The sequence below is a fragment of the Staurois parvus genome, unplaced genomic scaffold (assembly GCF_062004578.1).
Source record: "Staurois parvus isolate SC_StPar_1 unplaced genomic scaffold, SC_StPar_1.0 ptg000458l, whole genome shotgun sequence".
Taxonomy (NCBI): Eukaryota; Metazoa; Chordata; class Amphibia; order Anura; family Ranidae; genus Staurois; species Staurois parvus.
The window spans coordinates 2,009,172-2,028,389 of NW_028318254.1; the positions used below are offsets into that span (position 1 = coordinate 2,009,172).

The 19,218-nt window shown below is 41.8% G+C and overlaps 1 protein-coding gene across 4 annotated transcripts in view; it reads right to left on the minus strand.

The window, feature by feature from the left end:
- Nucleotides 1–9,504: 9,504 nt before the first annotated feature.
- The window catches only part of LOC149452862 (protein turtle homolog B-like), an 85,048-nt gene continuing 75,334 nt past the window's right edge, over nucleotides 9,505–19,218 (minus strand). For 3 of the 4 annotated variants that reach the window (XM_089688896.1, XM_089688895.1, XM_089688894.1), the window contains exon 20: nucleotides 9,505–19,135. In XM_089688896.1, coding sequence (XP_089545022.1) covers nucleotides 18,921–19,135 — 215 coding nt within the window. In that variant the 3' untranslated portion in view covers nucleotides 9,505–18,920. The remainder of the gene's footprint in view (nucleotides 19,136–19,218) is intronic. The other variant, XR_016314823.1, reaches the window with a different exon arrangement.

The following is a 19,218-nucleotide window of genomic DNA, read 5'->3' on the forward strand; positions in this document are numbered from 1 at the left end:
GGACTCGGTGCAGGCCAGTCAAGTTCCTCCACACCAAACTCACTCATCCATGTCTATATGGGCTTTTCTTTGTGCACTGGTGCGCTGTCATGTTTTGTTTTTTTTTCTTTTTTTTTTTCAAAAATTTAAGTGGTTTTTGGTTTGTTTAGCAAAAAATAAAAAACCCAGAGATGATTAAATACAACCAAAAGACAGCTCTATCTGTCTCAAAAAAAATGATAAAAATTTCATCATATGGGTACAGTGTTGCATGACAGCTCAATTGTCATTCAAAGTGCTACAGCACTGAAAGCTGAAAATTGGCCTGGTGTCAAGGTCCTACCTTTTTCCTGAGGTTATGTTACTCCATGTGCTGGCGTCCATCTTGGATTCTGCTGTGCATGATGGGAATCCTTTTATGCCTTCAGGTCTCTGAGGTCCATCCCCCAGAGGGGTGTGGCTGATGACATATAAGCCTGTGGTCCACACATGCTCTTTGAACTTGTGTCTTTGTGTTGCTATTACTCTGTTCTGACTCTCGTGACTATCCTGGTATCTGATTCGGCTTGTGACTCGACTATTCTTTGTATTCTGCTTTGATCTGACCCTCTGTTGCTGAACCCGGCTCGTGACCTGTGATTCTCGTCTGCTGTCCTGTACTGTTTTGTCCTGTTGTTGTTGACCCGGCCTGTCTGACTACTCTTTTGTCTCTTCCACCAGCTACACGCCATTGGCGGCAGCCATTACCGCAGCTGAGGTGTCTCGGGGGCCGCGACCTGGTTCCTGGCTGTCAAGTCCATCCCCACCATCAGGGGCCCTGGTGAAGGGCAGCCTGGGACTTAGACTCCGCGCCCTGAGGGACTTCGGTCTGTGGGTGGTGGTTGTCGTCAGCCAGTGCGTTACACTGTTAGGCCTGCCTGTCCGTTCCTCGGCCCCTGCCCTGACACCTGGGCAGGAAAGGGGTATAAGTGCCCTGTAGGCGAGTGGTTAAGATTCTGAGGCCACATGGAAAAAGGTGTTCTGGTCAGATAAGACTAAAATTGAATTCTTTGGCCTCAACAAAAAACGATATGTCTGGTGCAAATCCAATACAGCTCACCCTCCAGATAACACCATTCCTACAGTAAAGCATGGTGGTGGTAATATCCTGTTATGGGGGGTTTCTCTGCAGCAGGGACTGGAGCACTTGTCAGGATAGAAGGAAAAATGGGTGGGGCAAAATAATGTCAAGTTCTTGAGGAAAATCTGCTGCCAGATAGTTGTGAATGGGAAGGTGGTTTACCTTACAACATGACAATGACCCAAAGCATGCAGCAAAAATGAGCACACCGTGGTTGGAGGAGAAAAAGGTGAATGTCCTTGCATGGCCTAGTCAGAGCCCAGACTTAAACCGCATTGAAAATCTGTGGAATGACTTGAAGACTGCAGTCCACATATGGTCACCATCAAATTTACCTGAATTTGAGCAGTTCTACAAAAAAAAGCAGACAAATTTTGCAAAGTTAGTAGAGACACATCTCAAGACATTAAAGACTGAAACGTGGTTCAGCATAATACTAATACAAGGGGGTGATCCTTTTTGCAACTTAGTGATTCTTTTTTTTCTGACATGTTAGTGATATATCTGTCACTTGGCTGTTATAAGTTGCACTGAGTAAATACAGCTGGATAAAACAAAAACTGTGTCTGTCTTCATTTCAGGCTGCAAAGCAACAAAATGTGATTATTTTAAAGGGGGTGATTCTTTTTCATACCCACTGTAAGGAATACCACTCATAGGTATACACAGTATTCATCAAGTCTCTGTATATTCTAACCTTTCATGGTTAATCCAGCTTTAAAGGCTAAATTCACATTTTTTTTCACATTCACAAAATATTTACCAATATATCATTAATATACTTCTGTTGCAGAAAAGTTACTAGCACGATCTTTGTAGAAAATTTACATTTACCAAAACTATACAACAGGAAGATACAGCTATCTATCCAATCACTCAGGCAGGCCCTTGCACGACATATTTGATGGTAATGCTAAAGGAGATTGTATAGTGTATGGTGAGCTTTACAGACCTTTCCTGTTTTCAGTACTACAGCCTGCATGTGAGTACAGCAGTGGCTGGGAGCAATTTTCTGGAGAACAGGAGCAGGGTGTGTGCTAATGAGGTCAGGGGCATCCCTAGGGTTGGTGTCACCCTGTGCAATAACACTTGGTGACACCCCCTCTGACGATCCCCGCAGACAGAATGGATTAGATCTATGGATTGAGCATAATGGATCGAACTCCGATTCTTTATGCTCCCCAAACCACAGATCCGATCCATCCTGCGGGGATCGTCTGCTTTCTTTACCACTTACCTTTTCATAGAGCGGGTCTGGTGTCACCCCGTATAGGTTGAATGCCGATGATCCCCGCAGGATGGATCGGATCTGTGGATTGAGCATAATGGATTGGAGTTCAATTCATTATGCTTCCCAATCCGCGGATCCGATCCATCCTGCGGGGATCGTCGGCATGCATCCTATATGGGGTGACACCGGACCCGCTCCATGAAAAGGTAAGTGGTAAAGAAAGCCGATGATCCCTGCAGGATGGATCGGATCCATCCTGCGAGGATCGTCAGCTTGCTTTACAACTTACCTTTACGCGGAGCGGGTCCGGTGTCATCCCATGCGGTAGGTGTCACACGGTGTGGCGCGCACTCCCCGCACCTGCCTCGGGATGCCACTGGTGACAGGGCCAGGGATAAGGGGGTACCACCAGTCCTCCTGTACGGGGCCCAGGTCAGCAGGGGGGCCCAAGCAGCTGGGTGAATTGGATGTGGGCAGGGAGATTGATCAGCAATTACTGGAACCAATCCCCTGTATGACTTTCTGCAGCAGCTGAAAGCTGGCTTCTCCTCTCCCTCCCTGGCTTCCAGCTGCTGCAGAGAGAACCATACAGGGAAGGTTACAGTAATTGCCCATCACCCCCCCCTGTACGCCATACATTTACCCCTGCTGCCCCCAACCCTGCAATGTTGCCGGCTTCCCTCCTCTCCCTCCCACCGGCAGCTGCAAGCATACAAAAGGATCCTTCAGGATGGAGACTGGGGGAAGGGTCTGGTAAATATGTCACATTTACTAACCTCTTCCTTTCCTGAATGAACACAATGAGTAATTGGTACCAATCAATCACTGTGTCCATTCATAATTGAAGCATAGTAAACAGTTTTTTTGTGGGAATTGGGGGGGTTGTCAGGTTGGCTGTATGGGGCTTCGTGGTTTCTAACAGCAGCCCTGGCTGGTGAATTTCTTCCTGTGTCTTAAGAGTGTTCACGTCCTAAATCTACAGTGGGGATCGAAAGTTTGGGCACCCCAGCTAAAAATGTGTATTAATGTGCATAAAGAAGCCAAGGAAAGATGGAAAAATCTCCAAAAGGCATCAAATTACAGATTAGACATTCTTATAATATGTCAACAAAAGTTAGATTTTATTTCCACCATTTATACTTTCAAAATAACAGAAAACAAAAAAATGGTGTCTGCAAAAGTTTGGGCACCCTGCAGAGTAATATCTTGTACTGCCCCCTTTGGCAAGTATCACAGCTTGTAAACGCTTTTTGTAGCCAGCCAAGAGTCTTTCAATTCTTGTTTGAGGTATCTTTGCCCATTCTTCCTTACAAAAGTCTTCCAGTTCTTTGAGATTTCTGGGCTGTCTGTCACGCGCTGCTCTTTTAAGGTCTATCCATAGATTTTCAATTATGTTGAGGTCAGGAGATTGTGAAGGCCATGGCAAAACCTTCAGTTTACGCCTCTTGATGTAATCCCCCGTGGATTTCGAGGTGTGTTTAGGATCATTATCCATTTGTAGAAGCCATCGTCTCTTTAACTTCAGCTTTTTCACAGATGGCATCAAGTTACCATCCAAAATTTGCTGAAATTTTATTGAATCCATTTTTCCTTCTACTCGTGAGATGTTCCCTGTGCCACTGGCTGCAACACAACCCCAAAGCATGATTGATCCAACCCCATGCTTAACAGTTGGACAGAGGTTCTTTTCATTAAATTCTGTGCCCCTTCTTCTCCAAACGTACCTTTGCTCATTCCGGCCAAAAAGTTCAATTTTAACCTCATCGGTCCACAGAACTTGTTTCCAAAATGCATCAGGCTTGTCTATATGTTCATTTGCAAAGTTCAAACGATGATTTTTGTGGTGAGGATGTAGAAGAGGTTTTCTTCTGATGACTCTTCCATGAAGACCATATTTGTACAAGTATCTCTTTATAGTGGAATAGTGTACCACAACTCCAGTGTCTGCCAGATCTTTCTGGAGGGATTGTGCAGTCAAACGTGGGTTTTGAATTGTTTTTCTCACAATCCTGCGAGCTGTTCTGTCTGATATTTTTCTTGGTCTTCCAGATCTTGCTTTAACTTCCACTGTTCCTGATGACTGCCATTTCTTAATTACATTCTGAACAGAGGATATTGACATCTGAAAACGCTTTGCTATCTTCTTATAGCCTTCTCCAGCTTTGTGAGCGTCAACTATTTTCAGTTTCAGTTTTCTAGACAACTGCTTAGAAGAACCCATGGTGCTGATTGTTGGGGCAAGCTCAGATGAGTCTGGGCATTTAAAACCTTTGAGATTGACATCATCTGGTCTTCCCAGGTGATGATTGAGAACAATCCATGACACTGGCAGGTCTCAGCTTTGCAAAGGGGGCAGTGCATGCTATAAATTCTGCAGGGTGTCCAAACTTTTGCAGACACCATTTTTTTGTTTTCTGTTATTTTGAAAGTGTAAATGATGGAAATAAAATCTAACTTTTGTTGACATATTATAAGAATGTCTAATCTGTAATTTGATGCATTTTGGAGATTTTTCCATCTTTCCTTGGCTTCTTTATGCACATTAATACAAATTTTTAGCTGGGGTGCCCAAACTTTCGATCCCCACTGTACATACCAGGAAGTCATTAACTTTTCTATGGAGCAAGCTGGAGCTGGACAGGTAAGGCTGTTCTAAAACACTAAGAAAGCTTTATATTTTCAGCAACAGAGGTACATTAATGGTATATTGGTACATAGTGGAGCTGGAATTAAAAAAAGAAAAGAAGTGAACTTAGCCTTTAAAATCTAAGTATAGTTCTATTAAATACAGTAATGTCATTGCTTTGTTGCTTACTGCTTCACCCCTTCTTCTTTGTATTGTATTTCACTAGATATTCACTCTGTTACAGAGTATAATAGATGAATTCTTTATAGACTATTGGTCTATTATAAAAGGAACAAATGTCACTGCATTCACAACTATAAACCGCTAATAAAATATATATATATATATTTGTACAATTCAAAAAGTTCATAATGTGTGTGAATCAGTGACAAAGTTCCACCAAATTCATTAGATTATTTAAATCAGTTCATATTGCAATAAGTACTTCAAACATCCTCCACACATGTCCATACATCTAAATATTAAATTATTTCATCCACCAGTGCATAGTGTCACAGTGCTGTGCAAAAGAGTGAATTATAATCTTTGCAGTGCACAAAAAAAAAAATAAGTCTGTGACCTCCACCTTGGGAAATGTCTACTCACCAACAGATCCCAGGACAACACAATACAAATCAATGTACAGTTATGATGTTCTAGTAAGCATGTAGAAAGTCAATCTCCTGCAACAAGTGTTCTCCTAGATCAGGGGTCTCCAAACGTTCTAAATAAAGGGCCTGTTTTCTGTTCTTTAGACTATAGCAGGCTGGATTGTGGCCATTGGCAATATAAATTGTCCTGGCATCGGTGGGAGTAAACCATACATCTTTGGAATCAGGGGAAGGAATAGTGCCTCATCGTTTGTGTCAGTGGGAGAAATAGTGCCCCATAGTTGATTTTAATGAGAGAACTGGTGCCCCATTGTTGATGTCAGTAGCAGGAATTATGGCCCATTGTTGGTGTCAGTGGAAGGAATAAGGTATTGTATCAGTGAGAGAAGAAGGGCCGGATAAAGGCAAGTGAAGGGACGCATCCAGGCCCCAGGGCACAGTTTGCAGGTCACTGTCTTCGTTGGTCATCAAGGGGTTACAGCATCTCCAGTATCCCAGTGGTTATATAACTCCTAACTCCATCCACATAGATGGGAAAGAAAACAGTGTAAAAACTTTTATTAGCAAATAAAAACATGTATCACACATACATTTGTCAGTGTCAAACCTGACATTAAGGAATCTAGCGCATAGATATTACTCAGCTCTGCTGACTCCAGCCATGAACTGTGACTGCAAGTGAACAGTGTGGGGTGATGTGACTCCAATTAGGCTCCGCCTTATGCGTTTTAACGCATTTTCGTCACCAGGAGCTGCAGGAGGTTGACATATCATTGTACCGGGCTGCTGCCACTACCATGTGATCTGCTGTGACCAATCACAGCAGATCACATGGCAATTGTACACAATTAATGGATTTTATTCATAGCCATTCATTGTGTACTATTGTGTTGATCTCCGATTAGTCACAATGATCACATGGTACAAAGAGGGCCAATCACAGCCCATCTGTACCATGTGATTAGTTGTGGCCAATCAAACCTAATCACAGCAGTACAAATGGAAGCTTTTAATAAAAAATGGACGGGAATCCAACTATGGCAATCACAGTGTGGTACTGCATAGTACAGTGTTACTATGGTGACACTGAGCTACTCTTATGACAGGAGGTAAAAAAAAAACCAAAACATTTTTTAATTAAAAAAATGTAAAAAATAATTTACATTTTTTTACATACTGTCACCAGTTATATGATGACACTGTACTGCACTGGTCACAGTATGTAAAAACAAAATTGTGAAAACACTTTTTTAATTTCTTCATTTTACAAAAAAAATTACAACCTCAAAGAACTTGCCATACCCGCTTACTAAATACCTTAGACTGTCTACTTACCAGAAAGGGTAATTTGTGGGGTATTTGTACTGTCCTGGTGTTTTAGGGCCTCAAGACATGAGATCAGCTGTCAGTACATCAGAACTGATCAATTTTCAAAGATACAGGTGAAACTCGAAAAATTAAAATATCGTGCAAAAGTTCATTTATTTCAGTAATGCAACTTAAAAGGTGAAACTAATATATGAGATAGACTCGTTACATGCAAAGCAAGATAGTTCAAGCCGTGATTTGTCATAATTGTGATGATTATAAATGAACTTTTGCACGATATTCTAATTTTTCGAGTTACACCTGTATATCCCATAGTTTGTGGACTCTATAACTATCTTACAGACTAAATAATATACATTTATTTGGGTTATTTTTACAAAAGGAATGTAGCAGAATACATTTTTTGCCTAAATTTATAAAAAATTATCATGTATTTGCAAAATTTTATAACAGAAAAGATTTTTTTTTTTTCAGATTTTTCATTTTTTTTTGGTTATTTAGCAAAAAAATAAAAAAGAACAGTGTTGATCAAATACCACCAAAAGAAAGCTCTATTCGTGTGAAATGTCATTGGGGTACAATGTTGCATGAGTAATGGTCAAAGTGAGAGTACTGAAAGCTGAAAATTGGCCTGGGCAGGACGGGGATGAACGTGTCCGGTATTGAAGTGGTTAAAATGTATGGATTCTCTAAAGGTTATTGGTATATTATAATGTATAATGCTGTCAACTCTCTAAAGTCTAACAGTTTCTTATAGTGTGTAATGGATGGACTCTCTATAGAGAATCTGATATAGCGTAAATTGGATTTCCCATGTTATTAGAAGGTATAATGGATGGACTCTCCATAGGTTTTAGTTCTACTTTAGTGTATGATGGATGGACTCTCCATGGGCTGTTGGTCTATTAAAGTATACATTGGGTGGACTCTCTATAGGTCATTGGTCTATTACAATGTAAAATGGATTGATTCTTCATAGGCTATTGGTCTAATTTAATCCATACTGGATGAACATTCCATAAACTGTTGGTCTATTTTAATATATAACAGATGGAATCTCCGCATATTATTAGTCTATTATAGTGTGTAATGGATACACCTACCAGAGTGTATACTTGGTGGAATTTCTTCTGGTTTTTGGTCTGTTATAGTGTATAATGGGTGAACTCTCCATAGGTTATTGTTATATCGCAGTATATATGTGGACTCTCCTTTGGCTGTTGATCATTACATTACGGTGTATAATGGCTGGATTCTCCATGGCCATTTTTGGTTATGGGCTCTGCGAACATTTATGTGAACTTTCCTATGGTTATTAGGTCTATTAAAGTGTATATTGGATGGACTCTATAGGTTTGTAGTCTACTATAGTGTATAATGGACTGGGTATTCATAAATTATTATAGAATATAACAGATGGACTGTGCAAATTGGCATATCAGTATATAATACAAGGACTCTCCAAAGGTTTGTGGTCCATAAGAGTGTATAATGGATGGACTCTCTATAGGCTTTTAGTCTATTATAGTGTACCATTTAACAGGCTCTTTATAGGTTTTTAGTTTATTATATTGTATAATGTTGTGGATTCTTTATAGTATTTGATCCATTATAATTTATAAAGTCATGGAATCCCTATGGAACGTTGGTCTATTGTAGTGCATAATAGAGGGACTCTCTATAGCAGGGCTTTTTTTCAGCAGGAACATGGGGGAACACAGCTCCGTCACCTTCAGCACTGAATGTATAATGGCAAGGGGTGCTGGAGGGTCTATTGATGCTTGCTTTTAGGGGATCTATTTTTGAGTGGGGGTCTATTGTTGCTAGGGGGTCTTTTGTTTCTGGGGGTAATTTTTACTGGGAAATAAATACTGTTGAGGGAGGGGGTCTATTAGTTTTGGCTGCTGGAGGGTTTAGAGATATGTTGTTGCTGATGGGGGTCTATTGTTTGTATTGTGATTAACTGTCCATAAGTTATTGGTGTGTATAATGGATTCTCTATAGATTGTTGGTCTATTATAATGTGAATTAGGAGGCCTCTCCATAGATTTGTGGTCTATTATAGTGTTTAATGTATGGATTGTCTATGGGATATTAGTCCCCGATAGTAACATTGCCCATCAAAAGGTCCAAAGTATGAACGCTTGCTTATGAAGAGATAGTTTTCTATCAGCCACAATCAGATTCAAACCACTTCTGAAGGTCTGTGGGGAAGTATGCCAAGTCATGTGTGTCAGGCCTGGAGTGTCTTGGTGTCAGATTGATCAGCCAGTTATCCTCTTGCTTTGGGCTTGACCATAACCAGCTAAGTGTGCTTTCAATTGGGGGCACTCTTGCAAAGTACTCAGGTCCCTATATAAATATACATACTGATGTTTTTTCTGGAAAGAAGTGACTTCTTTGCTGTCCTTCTTGACACCAAAAGTCTTCGCCTCACTGTGTGTGCAGATACACTCACACCTGCAAGCTCTGCACTGGTGGTGCCCTAATCCCACAGCTGATTCAACTTTAGAAGACAATTCTGGTGCTTGCTGGGATTTCTTGGGCACCCTGAAACTTTCTTTGCAAAAATTGAACTTAGAGAATGAAGACACAAGAAGAAACAATGTAAAACAGATTTCATATATTTATTGTAAGAGTTTTCTTTGCTTCATTAAATATGCATTCACTTGTACAAATATTTATTGAAAATGACTCTGTCTGGTTTCTAGGTGTGAGGTGTTTATTACTTGAATGACTGTGATAAAACCGGAGACCCAGATTCTGCTCCGTAATGTTTCAAGCACCAATGTAAGGTTTCTGGGTTGTGTGTTCAGCGGGAGAATCTTTAGGAAACCATTAACATAAAACAGCCGGAGCACCAGTGCCGGTCTGACATTCTAATTGCTGGGATTACATTCTGTGGTAGAGAGCCTGGTTGGTCCACAAAAAAGTGATAGTACAGTTACAAGTGGAACATGGTGGGCTGAGTTGCTTACCGATTTCTGATATCTCTGGGGAACTCCAGTGATGAAATTTCACTGTCAGATTTTGTGGCTTTGTTCCGCCCACTTTTGGGGTGCTCCCAATCCTCCTGCTTCATTATCCTTTGTGTAAAATAAAGTAATATTCTAGCAAGCAGAGAGGGAGTCCTCATCATGTTCACAGCCCAAATCCCTGAGAGATATGAGTAACCATAAGGTGGATTGAGTACCATTACCTACCAGCAAAATATCAGTTTTGGGTGGAATAATCCTACAAAAATCCCAGAGCTCCGGCTGTGGAAATGACAGAACTCAGAAAATCAGTCTTGTGCCACACACTGTAGATCAGAGCAGGCTCACTGCTTATTGTAACGCTCTAATCTATATGCTTTCTGAAGTCTGAACCTCATCACCAAGACCATTTGCCTCACTCCCGTATAATTAAGGATAGAACAGTAGGACAGTATCCCTCCTTTCATCTGCCCTGAAACACCCCCATAGGGGGGAGGAATAGGAATATTACAGAGCAGAACACAAACTCCAAAATAATTGTGACCTCTATGCTGAAACACCCGACAGCAGAAGACGAGTGACAGGACATGTCAGGTGTCTCTATCTACAAAGTGAGGGGAGTGGCACTGTCACTTTGTAGGTGTACTTCATTCGTGCTCCGCTTGTGTCTATAGGCTAATGGGAAAATGCACAAAGGTCACGCTCTTTGCAAGCACGTAATACACAAGTGCAATAGACATGAGTGTGTCACCAGTGCGCTACTCAGTGCATTCTTCACCCTCCTGCGAGGAATCAAGATATTCCCCAACATGATTGCCCAAGCTGGGGAATGAAGAACTGACATGACGGCGTTGTCTCCTGGTGCTTACAATCTATAGTGCATGTCACACAAAGGAGTGGGAAGAGGGAGTCTTTCAGTGCAAAGCCTAAAACAGCAAGCAGGCTGCCAGTGCCCCTATAGGGATGTTCCCCTATGTATTTTACACACAACTATATTTTAGCAATCATGGAGAAAGCCCTGGCTACTGAGAAATTCGGAAGAGATTGGCAATGGGCTCATTGCATGATAGAGAGATAGCAATAATGAGCCTTCTTCAGATATTGTTAGGATCCAATGGAAGATGCCTGACAAAACACAAGAACCATCTGCCAACCCTAACACAACTCATCTACCATAGGGAGCTACTAGGATCTTCATCCTTTTGTGGCTGAAAGTGGCAGCAGTACAAATGTGTTCAAAGCTTTGTTCCCCTTATCTCCTTCTTATTGACCAAAATTGTTCCAACAGTGGAAAATGTTCACTAACAATCACTTAAAAGCTTTTACAGCACCTGTAGAAAGTCTGATACATTTGCCTCAATGCCTGCTTTTATCAGGCCGTTAAAGGCCAGTCTGTTAACCACCAACCAAAAGATTAGCCAATACTGGTTCTAATGTCAAGTCAGGATAAGCACACAATCAATGTTCTGCAAGAAAATGGGGCTCATTAAGTCAGCACTGAAAAATGCTATGGTGACCTTACATGAGATTCACCGTCTCATTTTCTGAAAGCAATACAGAGAATTATTTGAACTATTTTTCTAAAAGTGTTTTCAGTAACTTCAAGTGTAGCTCGTCTACTTGCAAGAAAGAAGTGCAGCAGTTTAAAGACACCTAACTTTAGTTTCTATAAAATTGCCTGGGAGGATTTCACTTGTCTCTCATTTACCTGGGTGCAAAACTTTATTTGTTGCTGGAAGAATGGCAGCTTGCTTCCTGTAGAAATGACTGAGCCCATTCAGTGAACACATTCAATAAGAAATATCTAGAAACTTTGGCACAATGTAGTTTGAAAGTTGTCAGAGAGCACCAGAACTGGTCACCGGCAACAAAAGAAAACCTTGGATGAGCAGTGAAAGACAATGTGTCTATGAATAGCACCCTTCAATGTAAGACAAACCCTACCAGCTTATCACCTCTTCTCTACTGACAAGCTAAGGCTTCAACAGGTATATCTGAGATGGCATATGTGCTTCTGATGGCAATAAGGCACTGAAGGGGCACCAGCAGATTACCCCCTCCAGCTGCAGACCAAATTCTGCCCAGAGAGGTTAACCACACCTGGAATCTCTGCGATGCTCCGGAGACAGGTACCCCAATGTGCTTCTTCTGAATGTCTCCCAATTCGTCACCTTCCAGCCGCACATAGATGGACCCTGAAATAAAAATAGGGTGTTCTAATATCTGCGGGTTGCGGCAGTGGCACTCGCTCCTTGGCTGGTAATGCACAGTACAGAATATTGAGGTGTCTGGTGATTAGGAAGGCAAGAGGCCATCATATGAATAAAGCTAGAAGCCAGGAGTCAGACACCTGAGCGACAATCATCTGAACTGCGAATCTGTGGAAGGTTTGATGGCACTGTAAGACAGACACCCTGCAGGCAACAGTCAGATGCCCCCCATGATGTCACTTTACTGCTGTACAGCACACAAGAGAAATGGTTTAGCCAGAGATCACCGAAATATTAATGGCTATCTGGCTAGGCCTATGCACCAAAGAAACTACTGAAATGATAGCCAGACGTCTATAGCACCGACAAATGATCCCGACCAGAGAGGAGGTGTGCTAATCTCCAGAGGGAATCAGATGACTCTGTCCACAGGGGCCAGTTACTACTCACAACTAGCCCTGTGGCTAGCAGCAGCTTGATAGAAAAATAAAAGATACTATATATAGATAAAGTCTCTTCCTCTCTCTCTCACTATATATTTCTCTATATAGATTTATATATATTATTCTTATATGTAGACTTTGATATTAGCACATAGAAACAACAAGAATACCTTCGGCCATGTAAAACAAGGAAAAGCTCCAAAGGATTAATAATGAACAGGTATGTACAAGATGAGCCCCGAGCAAGTGACCCTCTATGCACCACTAAGCAAGTTATGTGCCAAATCAAACCAAAATAGCACCGATGCAGTCTGTAACAGGACACAGTTTATACTGTGCACACAGGAACCGTATGCACCACATGTACATGACACTAGCTACACTGTGCGCAGAGGACCCATGTGTACCGTGTATACATGACATGACCTACACTGCACACACAGGACCCGTGTGTACCATGTATACATGACATGTGTACCATGTATACATGACATGACCTACGCTGTGCACACAGGACCCATGTGTACCATGCATACATGACATGACCTACACTGCGCACACAGGACCCATATGTATCATGCATACATGACCTACGCTGTGCACACAGGACCCATGTGTACGATGCATACATAACATGACCTACACTGTGTACACAGAACCCATATGTATCATGCATACATGACACGACCTACGCTGTGCACACAGGACCCATATGTATCATATACATGACCTATGCTGTGCACACAGGACCCATGTGTACCATGTATACATGACACGACCTACACTCTTCACACAGGACACATGTGTGCCATGCGTGGGACACAACCTACATTGTGCACACAGGACACATGTGTGCCATGCGTGCGACACGACCTACATTGTGTACACAGGACCCATGTATACATGACACAACCTACACTGTGCACGTCGGACTCATATTTACCATATGTACATGACAAAGTCAGTTAATCATGTAGGGTAACACCTCTCATCAGAGTTATCCGCTCTGTGGAAATATATCATCTGAAACAAATTATTATCCAGTGTCTGCTTTTGCCGTGTCAAGAACCTTGCGATATACACTGGGAGTGAACAGACCGAACTGTGAATACAAAACTGCCAGACTGAAGAGAGATGAAAGCAGGTGCTCTCTCCTTTTTCTTCATTGTGGTATACGGCAGATGGGTAACATCATCCTACAGCTGGCAGCAACACATCTCCATGTACTCTCGCATCTCCGGACAGCAAGAACCAACCTCAGATGGACACACAGATCACAATAGACTGCAACTGTCTGGCCTCTCACCACTAACATTATTGCTGAAACCAAAGCACCCCTTCAATTAATACTACAGTACATTGTAACAAGAAGGACGGAGAAACCATCAAGAGAAACTCCAAATATCTCCACCAAACTCACAGCAAGATGAACATGGTTCTATAAATGAGAAGGGAATCCTGAGAGACCTTCATCAGAATAGACTGAAACAAAGAAGATGGCAACCACTCCAACAAATCGTTATTCACAATCGCCACCCTGATCTAATGCCATCTACATTCACCACTTAGATCTAACGCAGATCACAGCCATCACTCCGAACTAATGCCAAACGCAGCCACCACTCAGAACTAATTACATTTGTAGCCACCACACAGATCCTATGCCTTTCAGAGCCTCCACTCAGATCTAACTCCATTCACAGACATCACTGAGAACTAATGCCAATCGCAGCCATTATTCAGATATACAGTTATGCTCATTAGTTTACCTAGAAGAGGTTGTAAAATGTTAGCTATTCTTGCTGCACCGATGCCACTAAACAGACCACTTACAATATGTAAAAACTGCACCAAGAGAAGCCTCAAAACTTCTATAACAGAATCATATGAAGGGATAACACCATAACTGAACTTTGTAGTCACAACAATAAACGTTCCCTTTGGAGACAAAACCATTAAAGAAAAGCACACCATCCCTACTGTTAAGCATGGCGCTGGATCCCTGCTGGTATGCGAGCTACACTGCACAGGGAATACAGTCAAAATTGAGGGAAACATGAATGCAGCATATTATAATATAATGGAGGAAAGTCTGCGTTCAGCAGCTTGGAAAGTGCACATGGTGCGCACTTGGATTTTCCAACAAGGCATCCAAGACATAGGGCCAAGATGACCCTTCAGTGGCTGATGCTGAAAAAAAGAAGGTTCTGCAGAGGCCATCACAATCTCCTGATAACAACCTTAATAATCCACGCTAGGGAGATCTCAAATACACAGTTCACCAATTTAGATGACCTGGAGGCTTTTTGCCAAAAAGAATTGGTGGCTTTGCCAAGCTATTATTGGTTTTATTAAAGTATCACTAAACCCACAAGAATAAAATTTGGCTGTACATGCAGTAATGCATCCTTGTCATACTCCTCGTCAAGCCAGCCTCTGATCCCCCTTTCTTTCACTGTCCCCAATTCAGCTGTCAATTCTACAGCGTAACGTTGGCAAGCAACCAGCATGCTCTGTTTTATCTGTGTTTCAGCACAGGACATTTCCTGTGATCAGAGTTGTGCAGGTCACATGTTACCCATCATACATGTGGGCATACAGATGATAAATGAGAGCCCACATCCTCCCTCCTTCTCCATGCCCACTAACTAGCAAAATACACAGTGGGTGGGGTAGTGAAAGATTATGATGGATGTGTAGCTCCACCCACACCATGCTGTTGCTGAATTATAAAAAAGCCTGTGTGTTCGAATATGTATGTGTATGCTCATTTTATATAAGGATGCAACATTAAATCTATATTTTCCTACTGCATCATCAATAATTTTTTTTCCCGGGGGGGGGTTTGGATCATGTGACCAGGACAGCAACAAACATCGCTGTCTAGACACAAGGGTCACTGTTCATGCTCCCTTTTCTGATGTACATAGATACACAGAGGAGAATGGAAGCTCCTCTTATGATCTCTCCTAGAACTGGGCTGAGCATTAGATATGAATCATGTGAGACCACTGTATGCAGCTATGGCATACAGGCACCTAAAATAAAATCAAAACCACTCTCTTAATAAATAAATCCAATTCCCCACAGCACCATCAACACCTTCACCCCAAAAGATGTACAAAGATCAACAAACAGAAAATGCTATATCATAAGTCCTCAAAAACTATGTGCAGTCCCTTATGATTAAGTCGATGACGAAACGCATCAAGGGGAAGTGACGTCAACGCGCACACGGAAACCGGAAGTTGACCGGCATCCATCTTGGATGAGGGAAACGATCATCTGATTTCCCCTGGGCACTTCCTGGATAACAGTAAACTACTTCTGAGTACTTTTAAGCGTTTTTTAAGCTGATGAAATGTGAGCATCCTATTTAAAGTTGATTATAAGATTGATTCTGGCGGTATTACACTATTGTGTTTCCTATATATTCATATTTATATGATACATGCCTGATGTGGATATATAGAGTCTCAAGGCTGTTGGATCCTGATGCTAATATGAAGGCAGACTATATTGGGTAAAGATCAATAGGAGGACTGTCTCCCACCTTCCTTTTGGAAAGATATAAAAAAGCGTCTATTTTTCTGAATATTGGTAAGGGTATGCATTCCTTACTGCACTTAGAAGTGTCACAGTGCTGGTTGGAATAGAGCACTGAAGAGTGATTCACATTCACAAGGGTTTTTATTGTTTTTGGCTTCACAGTTTTTTTCACTTTGTTCACTTTTTTCACGGATTATTTATGGGATTGGGTATTCACTTGTATGAAGTCATTATTATTTATTTAGTTATAAAAAAACATAATGCACTATGTGAATATTTTTTCTTTTTGAGGTACATTATCGGAGGAATTTTTTGAAAGGTACTTTGAACACGAGAAGAATTTGATTTAAAGATTGGACTTATAGGGTTTGGACTGCACATAGTTTTTGAGGACTTATGGTATAGCATTTTCTGTTTGTTGATACAGGTACTTAGCAGTTTCATTTTTTCAAATAAACTAGAAAAACATGAATAGCATACTTTGGCAGAACATATAAAGGTTTTTATGGGGTATGTGTTTAGTATTACTTTAAGACCATTTTATTCTTTTTTGGTAATGCTGTGGTTTGTGTACTGATAGTGATATTCCATGATGCTTAACAATTTATTTTAATCATGTGAACAAATGTGTCTGGTATTCACAATCTTCTTTTTTTTATAATAAACTCTGCATTTCAAATTCTGCAAGGAGTATGTAAACTTATGAGCACAACTGTAGTCTTTTCACAGCTGCCACTCAGATCTAATGCCAATCACAGCCACCACTTAGATCTAATGCCATTTGCGGACGCCACTAAGAACTAATGCCAATCGCAGCTTCTACTCAGATTTAATGCCAATCACAGCCGCCACTCATATCTAAGGTAGTTCTGACCGCCCTTTTGATCCAATGCCATTCACTTTCATCACAGAAATGCAAAATCAGTCTCAGCTGAAGGAAATTTTACAGAAAATCCACTAACAGTCTCATGTTTCAGGTTATAACTGCCCCTCAGACTGCCTCGTTATTACTCCTGCCAGGGGTAGAATAATGATCAGGAAATGGCCCGCTTCTACGCCTGGATCAATCTGTCCAAATACAACACATGCCTACAGGCCATCCAATAAACAAAGGACCTTATACTATAAAACCTGGGAACACTTCAGACTGTGTTAGCTACATCACACCATGGACACACCATCTTGTAGGATGGGAGCTATTTGAGGTTCTGTGGTACTGTGTTGTCAATGGAACACCCAATGCATTCATAATATGTGGTCTGTTCATTCCAGGAATTACAGACAACAGGTAGATTTCAACATAAATTACCTATAGAGGCCAACTCTGCTCAGGAACAGCCAAGTATGACCATGAGTGGTGGATGGGGATGACAGATAGGCCCCTTCCCGTCACTGAGAGGTACTTTATTTCTCTTCTGTATTGTTGGCACTAATATGGGTTTGTGACAACCTATGTGTCTGCAGTCACCTAGGTAATGGGACTGTCAGGCGTTCCATGTCAGCAGTCCTGGAAGAAGATGACCCAGTGATACAAGACATTCTGAGAGGAAATGTGACAAAAGAGCTAAACCATCTGCAGCAGTTTCTGGAAATTATTGCTTACACGATTACCTCAAATATTCCCTCTGCCACAACCATCGCATTCAACATCTGAGCTATCACAATAGCAGCTTATGGAGAATATCACATGCGATCTGTGGGACCCCCCACCATACAATGCCGACCCAGGAGGGCTTTATCGCCATTACATCATAAAAAAGCCTTCAAGAAAAACAAATGGCAACAAAAGAAGTAACCGAACAGCTTGTACTACTTCTTCATGTGCTTAAAGGTGGCCTGTCATGACAAAAACCTGGAGCCCACCATTGATGGCCTCTCCTTTTCAAAAGTGTAATTGGCTGTCATGCTGACCCTCTGGCTTTGATACTTCGAACAAGGATGCAGATGAGGGCTTCTGGCTTTTCTTTGACTTTCCTGATGTACTGACTTCTTTATGGTTAGTGATTCAGAAAGAAATAAACTTCGGAAAACAGCCAGATGACCAGCATTTCCAGAACAATGTTTTTCTTATGACAGGTTTCCTTTAAAATTGATCCCAGTTTCCCCACCCAGCAAAACAACAAGTGAACACCCCAGATAAGATCCCTTCTGTCGTGGCTGGCCCCTCCGAATGTGGAGACAGAAATGGGAATGGGCTGCACTGCTAGCGAGGGTTCAGGAGAAGCCGGCCACAAGACAAATAAATTAAATAAATAACAATAATGACTGAACACATGAATAGGTAGTACAAACTAGATGGATGTCATTCAGCAGCTTTAGTGATGTCCTTCCCCAATAATACAAACATCTAATCAGTCTAATCCCTACACAATAAAATATATCATTTATGTCTAAATATTCTCTCTATGTACTGCGTAGTCAAGGCGCACCCATTAGGGGGTACATGTACAAACACATGTATACACAGACACGCCGTGGCATGTTTATGTAAACATGCAGCGGCTTGGCTAGACTCACAGCACAACTCTCTGCTACGGTTCACATAAAAACACCATTGGGTGGATTGGGCTGTGAGACGTGGCTTTGTTCTCAGAGCTGCCACATGTGCTATGGTCATACAAAGTGCCAAGCTGTGACCAGCATGTGTGTCCCCACCAGCAGCCATCTTAACACTGTACATGTCTCCAACATGTGAGGCTAAGTCTCTCCTCCGTGCACACACAGGATTGGTGAGGTAGGAATGAACGCACAACTTGCTGCTCACATTTTTTTTTAAGAGGGAGGGCGGGTAGTGTCAGCACCAAGAGACAGAAAGGGCCCATAATAAAGGCCTCTCTCTAAGGATGGTCACAGAAGGGTGGCATGGCCGCTGGAATCGTCAGGCTCGGTGCTGGTCAGTATGGCAGCCCGGTCGTCAGACAGCGAACGGTGGCAAAGCTCATCCCTCAGAGCGGATAGGCGAGACAGGGGGTCTTGTCGAGCTGGACGCTTCTTCCTACGAATGCAGCGAGTGTCAGTATACATGGCTGTGGCCGGCTGGTAGACCTGCGAGGTGGATCCATCTGGTGGAGAGAAGAAGTGTGCATTAATACACCAACTCATTTCTAAACTATATAACAGAGAAAGAGGTATTAAGAGTTGACAG